Source organism: Felis catus, chromosome A3 (assembly GCF_018350175.1).
Source record: "Felis catus isolate Fca126 chromosome A3, F.catus_Fca126_mat1.0, whole genome shotgun sequence".
In the NCBI taxonomy this organism is placed as follows: domain Eukaryota; kingdom Metazoa; phylum Chordata; class Mammalia; order Carnivora; family Felidae; genus Felis; species Felis catus.
The window spans coordinates 138,030,487-138,050,578 of NC_058370.1; the positions used below are offsets into that span (position 1 = coordinate 138,030,487).

The following is a 20,092-nucleotide window of genomic DNA, read 5'->3' on the forward strand; positions in this document are numbered from 1 at the left end:
CAGGCAAGAACACCACGAAAAAGAAGTATTCCAGGCTCATCTCCTCTGTGAGCAGACAGGCAAAAAACCCTAACAAAATTTACCAAACCCCTTTCAAAAAGCGTTTGTGAGCAGTGAGGCTTTTCGGTGAAGGCAGGTGGGAAAGGAGTGATCTCAGCGAGAAGAGTCAGGTCAGTCGTGTTATCGTCGCCAGCAACACCGAGCTCCTTCGGCGCAAGTGTGGACAGGCAAGGTTCTGGGCCCGTCCACGGCTGGACTCTCGCCAGGCAGATGCCACGGGGGCTCGTGGGTCGGGAAGCCCAAGCATTTCCAAGAGCGTGGGTAAGACAGTGGTTATGAAATCCAAGCTGCACCAGGAGAAAAGCCACTCCAAGGGCCGGGCACTAGATACCGGAAAATAGAGGTCGATACGTGGGGAGACGGGTCTCAAGGCTGGGAAGTCTCAGTACGGAGGGTCCCTGAGCACAGGGGCTGGGCAGCCAGGAACAGGCAAACAGTAGACGCTCGACAGCTTTACTGAGCAAATCCTAAGGTCAGTAGAGCCACTGAAATGCAGTTTTTATAAGACGGTGGGGATATGTGGTCATCGTATACACAGGTGACAAAGACCCATATGGCCCCCAAGACCTGGCTTCTACCTGCCCATCCAGGCTCTTATCCTGACACCTGCTGGCCATGCTTCTCGTGCTTTATGTGCAACACACGCATGCACACACACACACACACACACACACACACAGTGAGCTGTGCCCCAGCCCTGAGACGCCCCCTCCCAGCTGTCCTCAGGCTCAGGGCAGCCACACCGGGCTTGACGCCCTCCCTCCTGTCTGTCCCCACACCACACATCTTCCTCCTCACATTCACTGTGTGTGTGTCACAGACATCTCCGTGTACCTCCCGGTTCTACACCCACAGCTCCAACGCCTCATTCCCCACACGCACAGGGGGCAAGCCCAGCACCCAACACTGTGCCCAGAAGTCTGCGTCCCCACCGCGGGGCCTCTCCAGGGAGGCGTCCTTATCAAGGTCAAGGACACCACGGCCATCCACAGCTTCCACTTCGCTGTGTGAAAAGTACTTACTTTTTTCTTTTCTCTTGAGTATTTCTCGATGTCCGCGTACTTTCTGAAAGACAAACGATAGTCAGCTAGAAATTGGTAAAGATCAGCCAAAAGCCTCTTTCCGAGAACGTAGACTACAGCCGTGGCCTTCCGGAAGATGAGGCCACGGGGAAGGCCTGTCCGGTGTCCTGACGGCCCCGGGCTCACGTCCACAGCTGTTCCCCGGTCTCAGGAGCAGAAACGGCCCCAACGAGGTTTGCTCAGTTTCCTTCCCGGAGACCTTGGAAAATCTCCACTCACCAGTGTGGTAAACCAGCCCACGGGCAGCGTGCTCATGGGCACCTCTGTCCAAAAGCTTTCATACAGTCACGGGGGGAAACCTAACATTTTTGAGGTTTTTAAATTTAAGTCTTTTTATTTTTTGAGAGAGAGCGTGCACGCAAGTGGGGGAGGGGCACCGAGAGAGGGAGAGAGGCTCCCAAGCAGGCTCCCCGACGCGGGGCTCGAACCCACGGACCGTGAGATCGTGACCCGAGCCAAAACCAACAGCTGGTCGCTTAACACACTGAGCCGCCTGGGCACCCACATGTTTGAGGTTTTTGACAAACGGCAGTCACTCCCACAAACACGATTTCTCGCAGTGACCTGTGGCACGTGTATCACGTCCTCCCTGGGCTGGAGAGGACGCACGGCTCGGAGACGTGAGGGTTTGGTCAAAGCCACGCTGCTGATCAGGAGAAGAACAGAGACCCCAAGTCCGTCCAGAACCCAGCCCAGCCTCCTTCCACCGCGTGACAGACCCCTTGTCTAACCGCCACCGTGGCGCAGAGGCACACGCCCCGCTCCGGATCCCCGTGCAGGGGCGCTGACCTCCACCGCCGGTGCGCGCGGAAGGGACACTTCTGGCACCGGCTCCTCGGCCGACGGGCACCTCCCTGGCCCACGGCGTGTACGGGAATGGACTTCAGTCTCCTAGCAGCTCTGCGGACGCTCTTCCTCCCGAGCCCCAACCTCTTCGGCGAGGAGAAAGATATTTAAGCGACCGACCGACACAGTTCAGGGTTCAGCATGTGAATGACAAAACCCGTTGAGAGACGGGGGCTCGGGTGGGGAGCAGGGGACACAGAGAGAACCACTCGACTCATTTCAACAGCCCCTAAGGTGTTTCGACCCACCACGCAGTTAGGACGGTCACCAAAGAATTAGCACGTCAATAAACTCGGGACATGGCCGAGCTGCCAGGCACGCGGGCAGGACCCTAACCTGCCCACCTGCCGCGGAGTCATCGTCTGTGGACAGGACGAAAGAGGCCACTCTCTGCCTCCAAGTCGAAACCCTAACGGCACAGGAGCGCACACGGGCACAAGGTCGCCACAGACACCGTCCCTGGCGGTGTCTTGGGAGCCCAGGCTCTGGGCGGGGAACGTACGGGGTGGGTGGGGGTGAACCCATCTGCCTGTCCCAGCACGAGACGAGCTCTGACAGCTCCTTCTCCTTCCTCGAGACAATGACCGTAGGAACCGTGCCGAGGAAGCAGCCCCAGGGAAGGGCCCTGGCAGGTCCTCAAACAGTTGTGCTGCGGCTGCGTGTGGCTCGAACACAGCCCGGGACGAGGCTGCAAAATCCCACCACCAGCTGGAAACCGCTCCTCCCAGCCAGACCCGGGAATCGGGAACTTTCCGGGTGCAGAAACGGGCGCGGGCGCCCGAGTTAAACACTGCCTCTGACGGACTCCCGGGCGGAGGGCTCCATGTGCCCTGGAGGGGGGCACCTGACCCCCGGGCACCAGAGCCCTGCCTTCCAGGACAGGCGACAAAGGTCGTGGCTGGCCTGTCCCCCTGCAGCTCAAGGGCAGATCGGTGAGGCGGCCTGTCATCCCACGCCCCGCCCTCTCTTCTTCCAGGGCCCAAAGGCAACGAACTCGGCCTTAGCCCGAATGCCGGGGCTTTAATTTGGAACAAAAAATTGAGGATCTGGATCAGTACATACCTCTGAACTCCAGTCTTGCAGGTCACGTCCTTCCTGACCCACCACTGAGCCTGGACCCCCCCCCCCCGCCCCGTACGAACACACACGAGCTCACCAGGAGCTGTAGCCGCTGAGAGCCCCAGACTAACAACCAGGTTCCCGTCCCTGCCAACACAACGTCAGAAAAGTCAGGAAGTGTTCTGGACTGTTGGCGGTCCCACGGCATTTGGAGCAGGGAATACTGAGGCTCCAGCACACACACAACCGAGAAGCAAGGTGGGTGGAGCACTGAAGTCTCTCTAAGGAAGCGTCAAAGGTCACGGCGCCCTGAGGACCCAAGTCACACGCCTTATCAGGTGACTTCAAGGTCCACGAACCGTGAGAACTGCAGGCAGACAGGGACTCCACGCCCGTCCCCGTGAGCATCAGTGCGGGCCTCTGGGCAAGCAGGTCCAGGGTGAAGCCGCTGAGCGTCCGTCAGGCACGAGCCTACAGGACAACGTGGTCCACTAATTCCTGGAGCTTGGCTGGCCCGTTCCAGACGGCGACGGCAGAGAGAGCAAAATGCACGGAGAAGGGACAGCCGGCCCTCTCCTCTCCGGTGATGGGACGGGAGCTCCCGCCAACACCTTCATCTTCCCTGCAGACGTTCCCGCACGTCCAGAAGCACACGCCCTGGTGCACCTGTTAGCCCGGGGCGGGATCCACCAAAAAAGTCACCACTGTGATTTCACAGAGCAGTGAAAGATGTCAGACTCTCGATTTCAGACCAGGAGAAACTGACCAAATGAACAGGGCGCCGGAGGGAGCGCTGGGCTCTCACGCCTGTGCCTCGGGCCCAGGGCTACGACTGGTTTGCGCACTGAGACTCCTCTCTCTAAGACCCCCAGTGTCCCCAGAGAAAAGACAGCGCATTCAACGCGAGGGCTTACTGTCCCTGTGAATATATCAAACCACAGGAGTCCCCCCACGCCTAATTTTGAAAATCCAAAACCGTGCCACTTATAAAACGAGAATATCAAGTTTCGCCACAGGAAAACAGCCAATAGCTGAACAGGCCTTACACGGGGACAATCCTGGGGGAAAAGGCAGATTTTACCCACTCAGGTGGTAAAGGGGTGAAATGTGCTCACCGTTGGACCTCGCTGGGCACCTTAGAGGATTTCCAGTAAGGGAAATCTTTGAAGGTCTCCGGTCCTGCCGCCACGTAAAAGTGGTTATCTTGCAGATCCTTTGAGTTGTCCAGAAGATGCCCGTTCATGGTAAATAATCTGTGAATAAAGAAAGAAGAAATGGGCCAGAGACTTTCGAGCACCGATCTCGGGACTGGGGGCCTCTGCAGACAGTACGACCGGGACGTGGGCTACCGGCGGGCGAGCTGGTGAACTCTAAGCAAGTGAAGTCCAGACAAGCTAATTACAGCCTGTGGGAGCTGCCCTTCCAGGGTCAGGCTTGCCTTCCATTTTTAGCCTGTTTAATTAAAGTATATTTTTAATTACGTACAAGTGCTCAGGGGCCCTTGAGAACACTTTAAGCTCTTGGTTGGTGTTCAATTAATTTTAACTAATAACAGCAAAAATTAACACAAATTGGCTTATTTTGTTGTAACAATTCTTGGAAAACAAACCAGTATTTATTAGCCAATAATACGCCTTTTTATGAGCACCAAAAGACTAATATTTGTCTACCTTTTATCCTATAGTCTTTTTTCGGCAAGTATTCATTCACTAATTCAGTCACTTAAGAAATTATTTAAGGGGCGCCTGGGTGGCTCAGTCGGTTAAGCATCCGACTCCTGATGTCAGCTCAGGTCATGATCTCACAGTTCATGGGATTAAGCCCACATTACGCTCTGTGCTGACCGTGCAGAACCTGCTGGGGATTCTCTCCCTCTCTCTCTCTCTGCCCCTCCCCAGCTTGTGTGTGCGCTCGCTCGCTCTATCTCTCTCTTCCTCCCTCTCTCAAAGTAAATAAATAAACATCTTTTTAAAAAGAAATTATTCAATTCACTCAATGCTGAGCATCTATCACACACTAGACAATGAGGGAGGCACTGTCTGGGATAAAAATATGGGTAAGGAAGTCACTGCTTCCCCAAAACCAAGGCTTGTACACAAACCTAGGAACGGAAATGTGACCAAAGAAGGGCAAAGATCCGGCCTTCCAAGAGGAGGACCCACCTGGAATCAACTGTAGGCCTCACAAAAGTGGGGGCACCAGTGGGGTGAGGATGTGGTAAGATTTCTTCACGTGCAGATGCGTAAAGCATTTGGGGTCGCAGGAGGGGCCGGGGCCAAAAGCCAGAACACGGGGGTTGATGGTCACTGAAGTGTGAAACACACACACAGAATTTGCGCATCAAAGTCTGGAGCCTGGAACTCTGGGGCGAGGAATTTATCATGGACTTTGCCGCAGTGAGTGGACGTCGCTGTGGACGAGCAGACAGGAGCTGAGTGTGAGCAATGGTCAGCTGACCGTTGGGGATGCGGACGGAGGAAAGGAGCCTGTCCCATAGGAGGAGGCTCAGGTTGCCACAGCCGGCGTGCGAGGCGATCGTGAACCAGAGCCGTGAGCACCAGAGTGGGAAGAGGAGAAGGGCAGGCCGAGTGGGTGGAAACCACAGAACCGCCCTTGCCCTCCACCCATCTCCCCCAGACCTTAGCATCAGAACCACCTGGATGGCCTGCCACCGTGTAGACAGCCGGGCCCCACGCCCAGAGCCTCTGACTCCTGAGTCTAGGATGAGGCCGGAACACACATTCCTAACAGTGCCGGCCAATGCCCATGCTGCTCCGGGGGCCCAGGGGAGCTGCAGCCCTAGACCAGCCCCGGGGGAACAGGACCTTCCGGACAGGAGACAACCATGAGCAGCCACGGGGAGCTGTGTGGGCAGCAGGTGGCCTCGACCAGGAGCACAAGGTTTCCACGTGAAAAGCAATGCCTGGAATTCTGTTCTTCTCCTGCCATTTTGCCCTGGGACAGCCAGTGCCTGGGCTCACTGGAGGACCGCACAGCTGGTGACGTCCCCAGGGGTAAGTCAGGGAAGCACTGAGTGGGCAGGGGGTGCAGGGAGGCGGGCAGACTGAGCGGTGGCAGTGCCCGGGCCCCCGCCCGCAGACCCTGTTCCAACCCGCACACAGTGTCTGGTGGATTCCACCAGGAGCGGAAGCATTGGATCAGATGGACCAGGAATTTGACATAAACACAAAAAACATTGTAGACGAAATAAGGGCAGAGGCTACCAATATGAAACAACAAGGAAGTGTGGCAAAGAAACAACTAGAAAAGCGGATACAAACAGCACATCCCGGAGGACGGGGAGACGCAGAGCAGGTGGGGAGCGGACGAGGTCCAAGCTGCTGTGGGGACTCCGAATTGAGGGCATCTCCCAGAGGGAAGCAGGGGGAGAGAGAGACATGTCTGAAAGCTGAGACGTACGGATGAGTAGGAATGCCAACATCCAGAAAGTAAGAATCTTGAAAGATAAAGTGGAAAGGAAGAAAAATGTACAGAAATAACAAAGACGAATTTCACAGAAGTAGAGAGAGAGGGAGGACCTCAAACTGAAAGTCAATAGACATCAAAGACAGAGAGGTCACAGAAAAACTCCCACGTAGGCACGTCAGGGGGACTTCTAAGGATGCAGGCCGGTGTCCGAAGGGCTCCCCCCACGCAAGAGCCCACTGACACACCACACACACACCACCGGATTTTTCAACAGCAGTCGCGAAGGCCCAAGACAACGAAGTGACATCTTCTCAAAATCTGAGAAGAAACAAGTTCGAAGCGAGCCAAACCCTCAGTTAAACGGGAGGCCCGATAAAAGTACTGTCACCTTGACAAGGTCTTGGAAGATGGGCCACAAGGGACTCACGGTAAGAACGTTTCTACAGGAAGGGGTTAAATAAAAAGGAAAGAGTGACTGCAGAGACGCTGGGAGGGATCTGTGAAGCAGGGCGACCACGCGCCTTGGCACGATCCCTGTTGCCATTAAATGAAGTTCGATCAGAGAGAACATGTTCACGATAACCCAGAATTCAGCACCGGGGCCGGGGTTGTTGAGGGGGAGACTGAGGAGCAGGAAAACAGGCTTATGTTCTTGTCGGGGAGGGGAGAGACAGAGCAATCAGGTCAGAACTGACACCAGAGGAGATAGAGTCCAGATGGGACTCTGGGACCACGGCGGGAACCCGGCCGGCTGGGGGGAGGGGCGGTGCAGGAAAGGAGCTGTCCCCAGCGGTGGGGCTGCAGGAAAGCTGGGCCCTGAGGAAGCCCCGCTCAGATGTCCCAGACGCGCCAGGAGCTGCAGGCCGGCCCTCAAGCGAGGGGAGCCCCCCAGGGACGAGACCGGCGCCTGTGTGTTCATCCCCACGGACGTCCTCACCCGGAGAGAACTAAGGGGAGAAAGACTAAGTAGGCTTATTAATCTAACGTGCTCTTTTCCCTCCAAATATCGTGTTTCCTTGCCTCACCTCTGCCACATCACGTGTGACACACGGGATTGCTGACCCTGACTCCTTCCGGAAGCGCGCACAAGTGTCTCCTCCACGCGACTGTCTCTCTTTCTTTCAGAATAAAACGCTGGTATTTATAACCGCATTCTGGAATCATCTGGCCTGTAGGTGACAGCTAACTCCCCCGGCACGTGCAGGGTCACCTGTGACTCACCACCCTCCCTAGGTTAACGACGCTCCCAACAACAGTTTAGGTCCTGCTCCCAACAGACCCTCAGTGTTCATCGCTGGTGTCACAGCTCTTGATGGTAAATCAGTCGCTTACATTGCAATGTGCCCCCGAGAGAGACCATTGACGGAAAGTGAATTAGGAGTAAATGTTTTGGCTCTTCCGACCCAAGGCCACCTGGAGACCATCGCTGTCCATAAAGTGGTCCTTCCAACACTCAGGACCACTCCACACCCCTTACTTTTCAGTCTCAAAAGCTTGTGTCTTCCCTACACTTTGTCAGCTCCTTCCCACAGTGGGGCCTCCTTATCCCAGCGGCGTTCCCAACACTGAGGCTTTAACCTTTCCCTCTGCAACCTGCTAGCCTTGCTGCTCCCCTGCTCTCTCCTGGTCCACTCTGACCCTCTGATCCACACCAGGCCCTTGGTCTAAGTGCACCAAACTGTCCCCGGATTTACCCCCATAACAGCCACAGCCACCCTGCCTCTCCCTGGCCCCATGGCCACCGTACCTCTGTCGTCCCCGCTCTGTCCACCCACCACTGTCCACGCCACCTCTGTCCCTCCCACTTCTGTTTACCCCATGGTCACTTCACCTCTGTCCCCACTCTGTCCACCCACCACTGTCCATCCCACCTCTGTCCATCCCCATGGCCTCATCACCCCATTCACCACACCTAGCACATAGTAGATGTTCAATAAGCTTTGTTCCATGAAAAATGAAAGAAACTGGCCAAAAATAAGTATGTAAAGGGACAAGAAATAATGTCTGTCCCCAAAGAATTAAAATCGGAGTTAATAAGAGAGCATTGTAGCCCTTGCTGGTCCCGGAAGGACATCCCCACACTGTGACCGGGTCTCCCCCAGGTGACAGAGCCTTACTTTTGAACGCCTCCTAGAGGGAAGACTTTTTCCCCAATCATGGCCAGCACGCTATTCCATTCCGTCAGACTGAATTTGGGTATGATAATTTTTACGGGTGGGATAAATAGTCTTCCATTTGTGAAAACACTGTAAGAATTAAAAAAAAAAAGCATTCATTAGTACCTCACACTTGAGGGGGAAACATTGGAAATTCAAAGGAAGATCTAAAATGACAGAGCCATACGCAGCACGCAATGTGCCAGGCAGCCCGCCTGAGTCCGCAAAGGGACCGTCACCAAGCGCCCGATGCTGGAAGTCCGGTGACGCTGCAACAACGCCCGGAAACTTCTCTTCATGGAATAAAATACGCCCAGATGAACAGGACGGAACTCCGCTTTTTAAATAATATGCCTCCACCATGGTGGGTAAAGTGAAGAAAATGGTGCCCATTTGGCAAACAAAAGGCGGGTTTTGCCATTAAAAGTGCAGTCACTTTCTCTTTCCACAGGCCAAGACAGTGTCCCCGAGGAAATAATGTGCGATCCTCCAAAAAGATAGTAGAAACAATTGGTTTCACCCGTGCAGTCTGGAGGCAGCTTTGCTGGAATCCCAGCGGGTTTATTTTATTTTCCATACGTGTCCGGGTGGGGAATGGGGGGAGGGGGGGGTACTCGATGCAAAGTTCTCCTGCTAATGAGGCCAGGCCAGCGGGTCCAAGCCACTTGGCAACAGTTACACGCTCTTGTAACTCATACTAAAATCATGTAAACTATGAGCCTTGTTTCTTTAAGTCTAAAAGTGATGAATAGTGTTTAACACGAAGGTGCTCAATTTTACAATTCTAGTTTTCAATTTTTTACATAATTATTTGTGGCTGCTGTTGCTTCATTGTTACTGGTTTTCTGTAATGCAAATAATTTAAAACTGGATGAATGCATCGCCTTTTCAGATCAAATATAAACTTTAATCTGTGCAAAAAATACAGAGAATCCACTTTCTTTGCTAATGCGCTGTACCAAGGGGCTTCCAATCAATGCAGAAACCCCCTTCTCCCATATTTAAAATATTGCCCCAAAATAACCCTAGAAAAGAATGTTCTGCGCAAGTTTTATTACAATGCATTTATGTGATATTACGCCCACAATAGATTTGCTACAATGTTTCCATCCATTGGTTTTCCTTATGCCAAAAGAATTCTTTCCAAATATGGGTCACTAATAATAATACAGGAAATAAATGTTTAAACAGGGTCATGTTGTGTTTTTGCTTAAATCTTTAAAGATATTTAACGTACACTCTTTACCTGAGTGTGGGGAAATAGGAACTCTTATGAACTGAATTGTGTCTGCCCCCCCCCAAATTTTGGCATCTCTTGCAGACCTAAGACACACGCACATACACTGTGGCTGCAGCAAAAAGTGTGCACAGTCTTCCTCGGGGGCGAGAGAGTAACACAGACTGATGAGACGTCTGTGATCAATAACTATTGACCCATTCTTCCCACTTTGTGAAATCCAGCCCATGGAAACGAAACAGATTTACATGCAAAGATGTTTCCCATAGGATTATGTATAGAATCGAAAATATAAAACCAACCTGCATGTCCAGGTACCCAGGAATGTTACGTAAATCGTCGCACGGCCATACGATAATAAATTGTGCAGCAGTTTAAAATTGTTTATGCAGGATTTGCATTTACGGGGGGAAATGGTCAACTATAACGGATGCTGTAAAAAACACAACAGAAGGCACAAAGAGAACACTGAAGGTAAGCGTTCTTCGGGCCAGTGGCGGTTGTCCGAGGAGTGAGATAAGGGACGTTTATTTTATTCTTCACACTCTTGTAAGTTCCCACATTTATTTATAATAAGAATGTAATTTTTAAAGACAAGGAAGGGAAGTAAGTGTTATTTCCAACTTAAAGATCAGGAAATTACAAGTTCAGAGGGCATGCGGGATGGAACACATCTCTCAAACTGAAGAATGAGCTAGACCCCTTGCTTTGCCTGGTTTCACGGATCAGACGGTCCATCCGCCACCCCGACAGATGACCGCCCCCACCTAAGTGCCCAAGAACGGTTTCCGGGGAGAGTCTGCCATGGAGAGGCGACGGACAGGCAGGAGCCCCTGAGCACTGGGCAAAAGCCAGGCATGGTTAGATGAGGGAACGTCTGAAATTTGGAATGTTGTGTAGCCATTGTTTTAAAGCACAGCTTATCCACATGGGCTCCTATGGAACCGCCTCCAAGATGCATCGTGTGGGGAGAAAAAGGAGGATACACAGAGGTATCTGTAGGATACATATGCTTGCCGAAGCCTGGATCTCCCAGCCTGTCTTACGAGGATACAAGGCGGGGGGGTGGGGGGGGCACTCACTTTGAACATAGAACTTTTAGAGCTATATATGGCCATGGGCACAGATTTTTCGGGCCACAAAAAGATAGTTACATTTTTTAAAAAACTTTGAAATAAGAGAAGAAGTTAAAGGCATAAACCTACTACTCAACACACCTCATAATGTGCTCATTGGTGCGTAATAGGAAATATTTTTAATTTTTTTGATGTTTATGTTTGAGAGAGAGAGAGAGAGGGACAGAGTGTGAGTGGGGGAGGGGCAGGGAGAGAGCGAGACACAGAATCCGAAACAGGTTCCAGTCTCCAAGCTGTCAGCACAGAGCCAACATGGGGCTCGAACCCACGAACCACGAGGTCATGACCTAAGCCAAAGTCGGACGCTTAACCGACGGAGCCACCCAGGAGTCCCTAATAGGAAATATTTTAAATATTTCAAGTAGGACATATTTTAAATTCCTTAAGATTTTTTTTTTTTGAGAGAGAGAGAGCAAGTGGGGGCAGGGCAAAGAGAGAGGGAGAGAGAGAATCCCAAGCAGGGCCTGCACTGGCAGTGTGGAGCCCGATGCGGGGCTCGAACTCACAAAGCACAAGATCATGACCTGAGCTGAGATCAAGAATCAGACGCTTAACCGACTGAGCCCCCCAGGTGCCCCTCGAGTTTTTAAAATAGGAAATATTTTCAATTTTGTTTAAACAGGAAATAGCACATAGATCTAGGAGCGGATCTTAGGTGACGATGATCCGCCATCACAACACCTGTCATGTCACAGCTTGCTTAGCGCAGAAGCAGGACATAAATCCGCGCCTCAGCCTCCACACTTCAAACCCACGTGGCCTCACCAGCTCCGTTCTGCGGAGACCCAGGCAGGCAGGGGAGCGCCGGGCTCCGGGTCCAAACTCAGCCGTGACCCCCCAGCACCCCGGCCCCCCCCTCCATCTGTGAGGAAGGGAGAAACCACTTTCTCCCTTTAACATCGAAGCCTCCGGAACCCATCGCAACTGTTTTGTTTGCCTGTTTTTGCAGTTACAAGGTCTCCAAGCAAACATGATCAGGTCTTTGTAGAAAAGACACTGCGTTTGAATGGATATTTGGGTCCATCTAGTGGAATTTCTAGCACACCAATATGAAGGACGAGGCACAAGCTGCCGGGGGTAATGGTCTGTAACAGACAAAACTTGTCTGTCAAAATAAGTGAGAATCACTGATGTCTTGGCTCATGCAAAAAAAAACAAAAAACAAAACAAAACAACATAGGTTCTTTGCCAGGAAGGACCGTGAGATTTGTATACATTCTTCAGAAAGAGCTGCCCTTCACAAAATTTGGAAGTGCTGTGCCTCCCGTCATATCCAAGCAGCTCTCAGATTTGTAGAAGGTGCAGGGAAAGACCCCACCACTGAAGACTGCGCCTTGCAGACACGTAAGGGGACGTATTTTACAGACGTGGTTGTCGAGGTTCTGAGGGGACGGGGAGGGGCCACGTTTGGCCAATAAACAGGGTGTGTTTCCTGCGTCCTTCTGCTTCCCAGGCTGGGCTCCGACGAGTCTAACGGGGGGTTTGCACCCAGGGGCCCCTAGCCCTTCGCTGGGGGGCAGGAGCATGAAGGGCACCTGGTCAGGAGTGTGGGGGACGCCCGCTAGTGACCCTCAGACACGGTGAGCCCACGCCTCTGCGAAGCCCACTGACATTCTGTCCACCGGGAGCAGAACGTGGTGAGAGGAGGGCGCGATCTCACTCACGTCAGAGATTTCAACCTGTAAAGTATTAAAACCTCCCAATATAAGAAGGATTTGGAGAGTCTCTGCTCCACGACCAGCCTTGGACGGGTATCCTGGAGCTGTCACTTGGAGGCTCTCACCACCCCTGGAGGTGTCACCGGGGGGCCCTCACCACCCCTGGGGGTGGGGGGTAATGTCAGGAAGCCAGTTCAGAAAGATGAGGTATGTGACCTCCACAAAGACGATGAGATGAAAATCCGGATTTGAACCCACGATGGTTTGAATCCAGCGTGTTGTTTCTACAGCCCCAGAACGTAAGGCAGACTGGCCCACAAAGCTGTCTCCATCAGCCCGGACGTACTGCCCCGGGCACCTCTACAGCTATAGCACCGGCTGTGGCTCCCAGGGCCACACTCCAGTCCTGCACCAACGCTTGAGCGGGAAGTGTGGTGACCCTACAGGTCTTTGCTCGTGGTGGGAAAATAACTTGTAAAGTGTCCTTTCCCCGTCCAGCAGCGACAACTGCTAGATGTTTTTTAAAAAGTGAAAAGCCTAAGACTAAATTCTGTGTGTGAGGCCCTCGCCCTTCCAGCCCCAAGTAAACTGTTCAACAGCCTGGCAACTGGATTGATTCCCAAAATCAAGGTTCAAAGAGAAGAAAGGATACACGGCACCTGAAAGGCTGAATCATACAGGTGTCCCTGTCGGAGAGAGAGAAGGAGAAGGGAGGAGAGGAGCACAGGAGGAGGGGGGGAGGGGGGAGGAGGAGGGGAGGAGGGAAGAGGCGGGGAGGGGAGAAGGGGAAGAGGAGGGGAGGAGGAGGAGGAGGAGAAAAGAGAGGAGGAGGGGGAGGGGGAGGAAGGGAGGAGGGAGGAGAGGAGGGGAGAGGGGGTGACGGCGAGTCTAACTGGAACTTTATCTTTAAGGAGCCACAGCAAATAGTGATCTGTCGCCCGCGAGGCCTTACTCACTTGACGAGCCTGGACGTTCGCTGGAAGGTTTGCCACCTGGAAGGCACATTCAGGTCACAATGTACCACCGGTTTGATCTGCAAAAAGAAAAGGCAAGCCTCGGGACTCGGTTCAGACAACCACTTGCTAAATACGGTTTGCCCAGCACCGCCCCCAAAACAGCAGCGCAGGGGGGCGGGAGGCCTTGCTAAGGGAGCACAGGGGAGGACCCAGGAAGGACTCCGGGGGAGCAGACTCCCTGCTGTGAGGGGCCGGGACTCCCAGACGCAGGGCAGGTGACCTCATGGGGACGGGGCGAGAGGGCTGTGAGTTCCGAGGCCGGAAGGTCGGGTGCGAGGGCGCGGAGCACGGCGGCCGGGAGGTCACAGAAGTCCAGAGACACAGACCGGGCCGTTGTGCTGAGGACAGGCCAGCAGCTCGACCAGCAAGCTCCCGTGATGTGCTCCCCAGGCGCCCGGCTGGGCCAGACTGCGGCCCCAAGAACGGGCGTGTGGCCCCTAAGTCAGCCCGTGGGGTTCCAGCTAGGACGTCCCGTGGCAGGGGACAACACCCCCCCCTGCTCCCCGGACCCTTCTCTTTCCTGTGACTCCAACCTGGGGGCTGAGCCCCCCCGGGGCCTGGTCAGCTTCAACCTCACACCCCCCGGGGCCCCGAGAGCGGGGAGGAGAAGGATGTCTGAGCCACGGGCAGGCAAAATCCCTCTGCTGGGGGTCCTACTGTCATCATTGACAGCCTGGGTGGGGCGAGATCAAGGCCACGGCCCCACACAGTCTCGAGGCCCCTCCATCACGGTGACCTCCTCTGAAAGTCGCTCCCCCGCTACGTTCCTTGTCTGTCCCACCTCTACAGGCTCTGCCCCTGAGACACCAGCCCCTCCCACCTGTAGAGACTCCGCCCCTGAGACACCAGCCCCTCCCACCTATAGAGGCTCCACCCCGAGATACCAGCCCCTCCCACCTGTAGAGGCTCTGCCCCTGAGACACCAGCCCCTCCCACCTCTAGAGGCTCTGTCCCTGAGACGCCAGCCCCCCCAACCTGTAGAGACTCTGCCCCTGAGACACCAGCCCCTCCCACCTGTAGAGACTCCGCCCCTGAGACACCAGCCCCTCCCACCTCTAGAGGCTCTGTCTCTCTGACACCAGCCCCTCCTACCTCTAGAGACTCCGCCCCTGAGACACCAGCCCCTCCCACCTCTACAGGCTCTGTCCCTGAGACACCAGCCCCTCCCACCTCTAGAGGCTCTGTCCCTCTGACACCAGCCCCTCCTACCTCTAGAGACTCCACCCCTGAGACACAGCCCCTCCCACCTGTAGAGGCTCCGCCCCTGAGACACCAGCCCCTCCTACCTCTAGAGGCTCCGCCCCTGAGACACCAGCCCCTCCCACCTCTAGAGGCTCCGCCCGAGACACCAGCCCCTCCCACCTCTAGAGGTTCCACCCCTGAGACACCAGCCCCTCCCACCTCTAGAGGCTCCGCCCCTGAGACACCAGCCCCTCCCACCTCTAGAGGCTCCGCCCCTGAGACACCAGCCCCTCCCACCTCTAGAGGCTCCGCCCCTGAGACACCAGCCCCTCCCACCTCTAGAGGCTCCGCCCCTGAGACACCAGCCCCTCCCACCTCTAGAGGCTCCTCCCCGAGACACCAGCCCCTCCCACCTCTAGAGGCTCCGCCGCTGAGTGAGACTCGGCATTCAGGGCCTACCTAGACTCTCGTCACACCTGCTCCAGCACAGCGGGCACAGCAGTAGAGGGTGTCCCCCAGGGCCCCCAGTTGGGCCTCCCGGCCTGACCTGTCTGGATGTCCGGTCCCCCTCCACTCGCTGCCCCCGCCATGGTGCCCAGCTCATTTACACACAGAGACAGCCCAACCTGTGAGGTTAGCACAGCTCTACTGAATCACCCCAGTGAGTGAAAGTATCTATAAAGTTCCTTCGCCAAGAATAACACCGACCCGCGTACCCGGGGTTCACCCTGGGGTGTAAGAGTGAGCTGCACGTACCCTTAACACGGGTGACAAGGTTTGGGCATCCCATGGTCTCCCCAGCACTATTTTTTAGACGAGGAGAGGAAAATGTGCTGTTCCGGGTCTTCTGAAGGAGACGAGGAGGCAGCGTCCACGTGGGGCAGGTGGAGAAGGGTCAGGAGGACTGGGACTGAGCGGTGGAGAGCCCCTTCGGCGTCCTGCTGAGGGCCTGAGGCACCATTAGACGCAGGGGACAACTGGCCGAGAGGCACCGGGACAGCAGAGCGAAGCTGGGAGGCAGCCCGGTGGCTTTGGACTCGGACAGACCAGGGCTCACCTCCCAGCGCTCACTGTCCGTGACTTTGCCGGGACCGTCTCACCTCTGAGCTGCCATCTATGAACGCCTGCAGCGGGGACCATACACCTCGCAGGGTTTGGGGGAGAGAACGTTTTATAAAAGGCACAATGCCGTACCTGCCACACAGGGATAAATAGTCAATCCAATAAACATGAGTCTCCCAACACACACAGAGACGCAGAGACGCAGAGAGACGGAGGTGGGGAGAGAATGGAGAGGGACAGACCACAGACCATCCAGCATCTCAGTCTCATCACGGCCCGGATAGAATCGCCAACTGTTCCCACAGCCCGCTGACCGTCCCCAGACTTCCCGGTCTCAGGAACCGGTGCCAGCACAGACCCATGTGTTTAACCACAAGATCTGGGGACACCACTGTGTCGTCTCCTCCCTTACACCCCGCATCTCTCAATTCTGCCTCAAAACCGTATCCCCGGACGCGTTCACTTCTTGCTGCCCCCACCGCTGCCACACTGGCCCCGCGGCCCCATGTCTCCGCAGCTCGCCCCCCGGCCCCCACAGTCCCTTCCCCCCAAGGAGCCGCGGTCCTGGTAATCACCCGTCGCGATGGGCTGCCCCCTGGCTTAGAACCCCAGTGGAGGAAACAGCGGCAGACACACGACAACCCCACCCCTCCCTTCCTCCCCACGCCACAGCCCGCGTTTGCCTTCTTCCAAACATCAAGCTCGTTCCTGCACTAGACCTGGGGCCTGGAACGTTCTCCCGGGTCTTAGCACAGCTTGCCCTTTCTTGCATTAAGAAGTCAACTCAGAAGCAGTTCCTCAGCGACCCTCCCCGACCAATATGGCCATCGTAGCATGTAACACCGTCTGATAGTTTTGTGTTTATTCATTTACTTATTATTGGTTCCTCCTCATAGAATCAAAGCCTCCTGAGAGCAGGGACCTCGGTCGTCATGTTCCACCAGGGACCCCACTGCCTGAACAATGAGCTGCCCACCGCAGGAGTTTGAGAAGCCGTGAATATGGAGGAACGAATGACGGATGAATAAACGATAAACGCTTCGGTGGCAGGTGATAAACAGCTCTGATACTCCGGGAGGAATCCTGGGAAAAGTGAGGTCACTGGAGATTGTGGTAACGCACACGTCCGTCCACTGTCACCCTCTTGTCACGTGACATACAAAACTACTTTCTATATAGGAAATTATACACGCCTGCATACCGCTAGCCAAAAAACCAAAGCCGTATCAGCAATGCCACGAATTTACTGACCTGGTTTATAACACAACAACAGAAATTATTCCCTGCAAAATTCTATGAAGGTACAACTACCCTAAGAAACAGCTTTCTGGCTGATGGCATAAAATTATGGAAACAGTGAGCTAATGGCTTTTTTTTACGTGTTAATGATTCATTAACCCTGCTGTCACCTGCCTAATTAAATAACCCCAGCAATTAAATACATGATTCTGGATTTTTTTTTTCCTGCATTTCACGTGATCTCCTAAGAAAGCACACGTGGCTTTCTGTCACTGCCCGACGGGGACGACAGGTTCCGACATGGTGTCTCGCTCACCTGCCGAGAGGCTGAGGGGCTCAGTGGGCTTTCGGGCTCCGTAACCAACAGTCCGAGGTAATTAAACCAAATCCGCAGCAATGCCGGAAGACCCCCGAGGTAACCACAGCTGTGTTTCCCCGAGTGGCAGCTGTGGGTTACTGAACGCCTGCTCTGCGTCACACTACATTCGTGCCCAGTCCTCAAAACAACCGGGCAAAATACCCACATGGTGACCAATCAGAGCCACTATGCAATCTCCACAAGGACACACTGTCACTAAGTGTCCTGGCCATGACAGGCCATCAAAAATACCTTATGGTCGATTTTAGCCCATTGGGAATTGGAACCTATACCGGCGTGGCACTTGGGAGCCTGCGTCCGCGTCGTCCGCGATCCCAGCCCTGGTTCCACCGCCGTCTCCTCACACCACCGTGAAGAGGCTGCTGTGCCCACACCCTCGTGTGTGAATGCGGATCCGCTTCCGGGAGGGACAGCGCCAGAGGAGATGACGCGTCGCGAGGCGCTGAGCAAAACGCCAGAAATGAGTGAAGAGCTTTTGGCGGTTGTCGTTGTTGTTGGCCTCCGAAGTCCTTGGTCTTCGCGCCCCAGCGAGCCTCTCCAGCTATCCTCAGTGAACATCCTCCCAGCCTTTACCGTGCAGAACTTCAAACCAGAAAGACTCAAGGGAGTCTGGCACCGAGAAAAGACCTCGTCGTGGAGCCGTAAAGGGAGGATCTCATAATCAGCGAACGGCACTCGTTGGGGTCTGGAACGTGCAAGCTGAATTAACAGAGATGGCCCCTACGCCACTCGACAGTAGACGCTAAACACACACACAGTCGCCACAGATCACGGAAACCCTACGGAAGGCGCAGTGGGCCCCACATGGTTCGTGTAATTCATTAGGGAAAAGGTCATCCTGGACCACCTCCGAAGTCACTTCATTTCTCATTCTGTGATCCTCTGAGTCAAAAAAATAAAAATAAAAAATCAGTGTCACTCTTTCCCCAAAACGGCCAAGAATCTCCCTAGGTTAGGCATTCTGGAGCAGTGTGCAAGGGACGGGAGGGAGAGCCAGGCCGATGGGAAGTCGCCCTTCATCCACCCCGGCACCGTTACCTGTAGAAATGGGGCAAATCTGGGCAAACCCTCGGCACCTTTGCAGCCCTCCCCCTGCGTTACACTGCATTGTACTCTCGAGGGGGACGTCAGGCACGTGTGTCCAACACATGGTTGGGGAGATGGGTTTTCGGCCTTCCTGGTCGTGATGATGATGAATTTTTATTTCCCGTTTTTTGGAAAATGTTGAGATATTTTTACATTAAAGAAGAAGAAGAACCATGACTGGGGTTTTGTAATTGACTTAGCTGATATCATGCGTCCATGAAGCTCTCTCAGGGTCTAAATGTTAAGATGTCACCCCCTCTGGGAAGCTGGGAAGGACGCAGGGGCGCCTGCCCAGGCCTCACTGAGGGTTTCCCGACTGAGACGCCGTGGGCGGGGCAGTTCCCCCGTCTGGCATCCTGCGTGTCCTCTACGACAGCGACAGAGGCCGAACTGAGCCATGGGGAGCCGTGAGCGGAAGGGCTGCGGATCACCCCGGCGGCTTCCCCGGGACGCCCGCGGGGCTTGAGGCCCAGACGTTGTGTGGAGTCAGCAAGGCAGTGGTCAGAGAAGAAGCCAAGAGCTCTTGTCCTCTGACAACAGAGGGGACTTTGGAGCCTCGCAACGACAGACATTAGAGCAACTAAGATCAACGGAGGTCTTAACTCCCTCCTGGCATTTTGCTAAGCAGCGGGGAATGCGTCACCTCGTTTCACATTACTTGTACCAAGAGCAATGGTGTTTCCCACGTAATTACTCCTCCCGAATGCCATTCAAGGTTTTGTATTTCAGATCCTATTGGATTAGCGATTTCTTTTGTTCTAGTGAAAGACGCTTTATCTCCCCCAAACTAGTTGGCATTGCCAACGGCCCCTCGTACACCAGTATCTCTCCCTCACCCCCCTGATCACCATCTCAGCAAACCTCAGGCCTCTTTCTCAAACGGAGGGGGGGACAATACGCAAAGCGAGTAATCAGCCAACCAGTGTCCTTGGAGTGAGCCTGACATTCAGAGGACATCCTTCAATCATTCCTTTTGTAAAAATTAAATAGTAACCAATGAGAACAACCACTCCTACTGGCCTGGTGTTGACCACCTACATTACCTGCAAAGCCTCAAACGATGGCAGATGAGTACAAGAACTGAAAGGGAAGAAAGAAGGGTGAAACTGTGAGGGTGGAGAATTAGGGAAAGTGCAAACAGAAGCTGGGAAAATAAGAACGGAAGTAGGGACACCTGGGGGGCTCAGTCGGCTGAGTGTCTGAGTCTTGGTTTCAGCTCAGGCCTTGGTCTCACAGTTCGGGAGTTCAAGCCCCACATGGGGCTCCATCTGACAGTGCAGAGCCTGCTTTGGATTCTCTCTTTCTCTGCCCCTCCCCTGCTCGTGCTGTCTCTGTCTCTCTCCCAAAATAAATAAACTTGGGGAGCCTGGGTGGCTCAGTCGGTTAAGAGCCTGACTTCGACTCAGGTCATGATCTCACAGTTTGTGGGTTCGAGCCCCGCGTCGGGCTCTGTGCTGACGGCTCA

The 20,092-nt window shown here is 54.3% G+C and overlaps 1 protein-coding gene across 11 annotated transcripts in view; it reads right to left on the reverse strand.

The window, feature by feature from the left end:
- Positions 1-20,092, reverse strand: part of DCDC2C (doublecortin domain containing 2C) — an 87,937-nt gene that overhangs the window by 54,608 nt on the left and 13,237 nt on the right. For 10 of the 11 annotated variants that reach the window (XM_045055014.1, XM_045055017.1, XM_045055016.1 and 7 more), the window contains exons 3-6: positions 13,620-13,696; positions 8,594-8,722; positions 4,163-4,300; positions 1,083-1,125 (exon numbers count right to left, since the gene is read on the reverse strand). In XM_045055014.1, coding sequence (XP_044910949.1) covers positions 1,083-1,125; positions 4,163-4,300; positions 8,594-8,722; positions 13,620-13,696 — 387 coding nt within the window. The remainder of the gene's footprint in view (positions 1-1,082; positions 1,126-4,162; positions 4,301-8,593; positions 8,723-13,619; positions 13,697-20,092) is intronic. The other variant, XM_045055015.1, reaches the window with a different exon arrangement.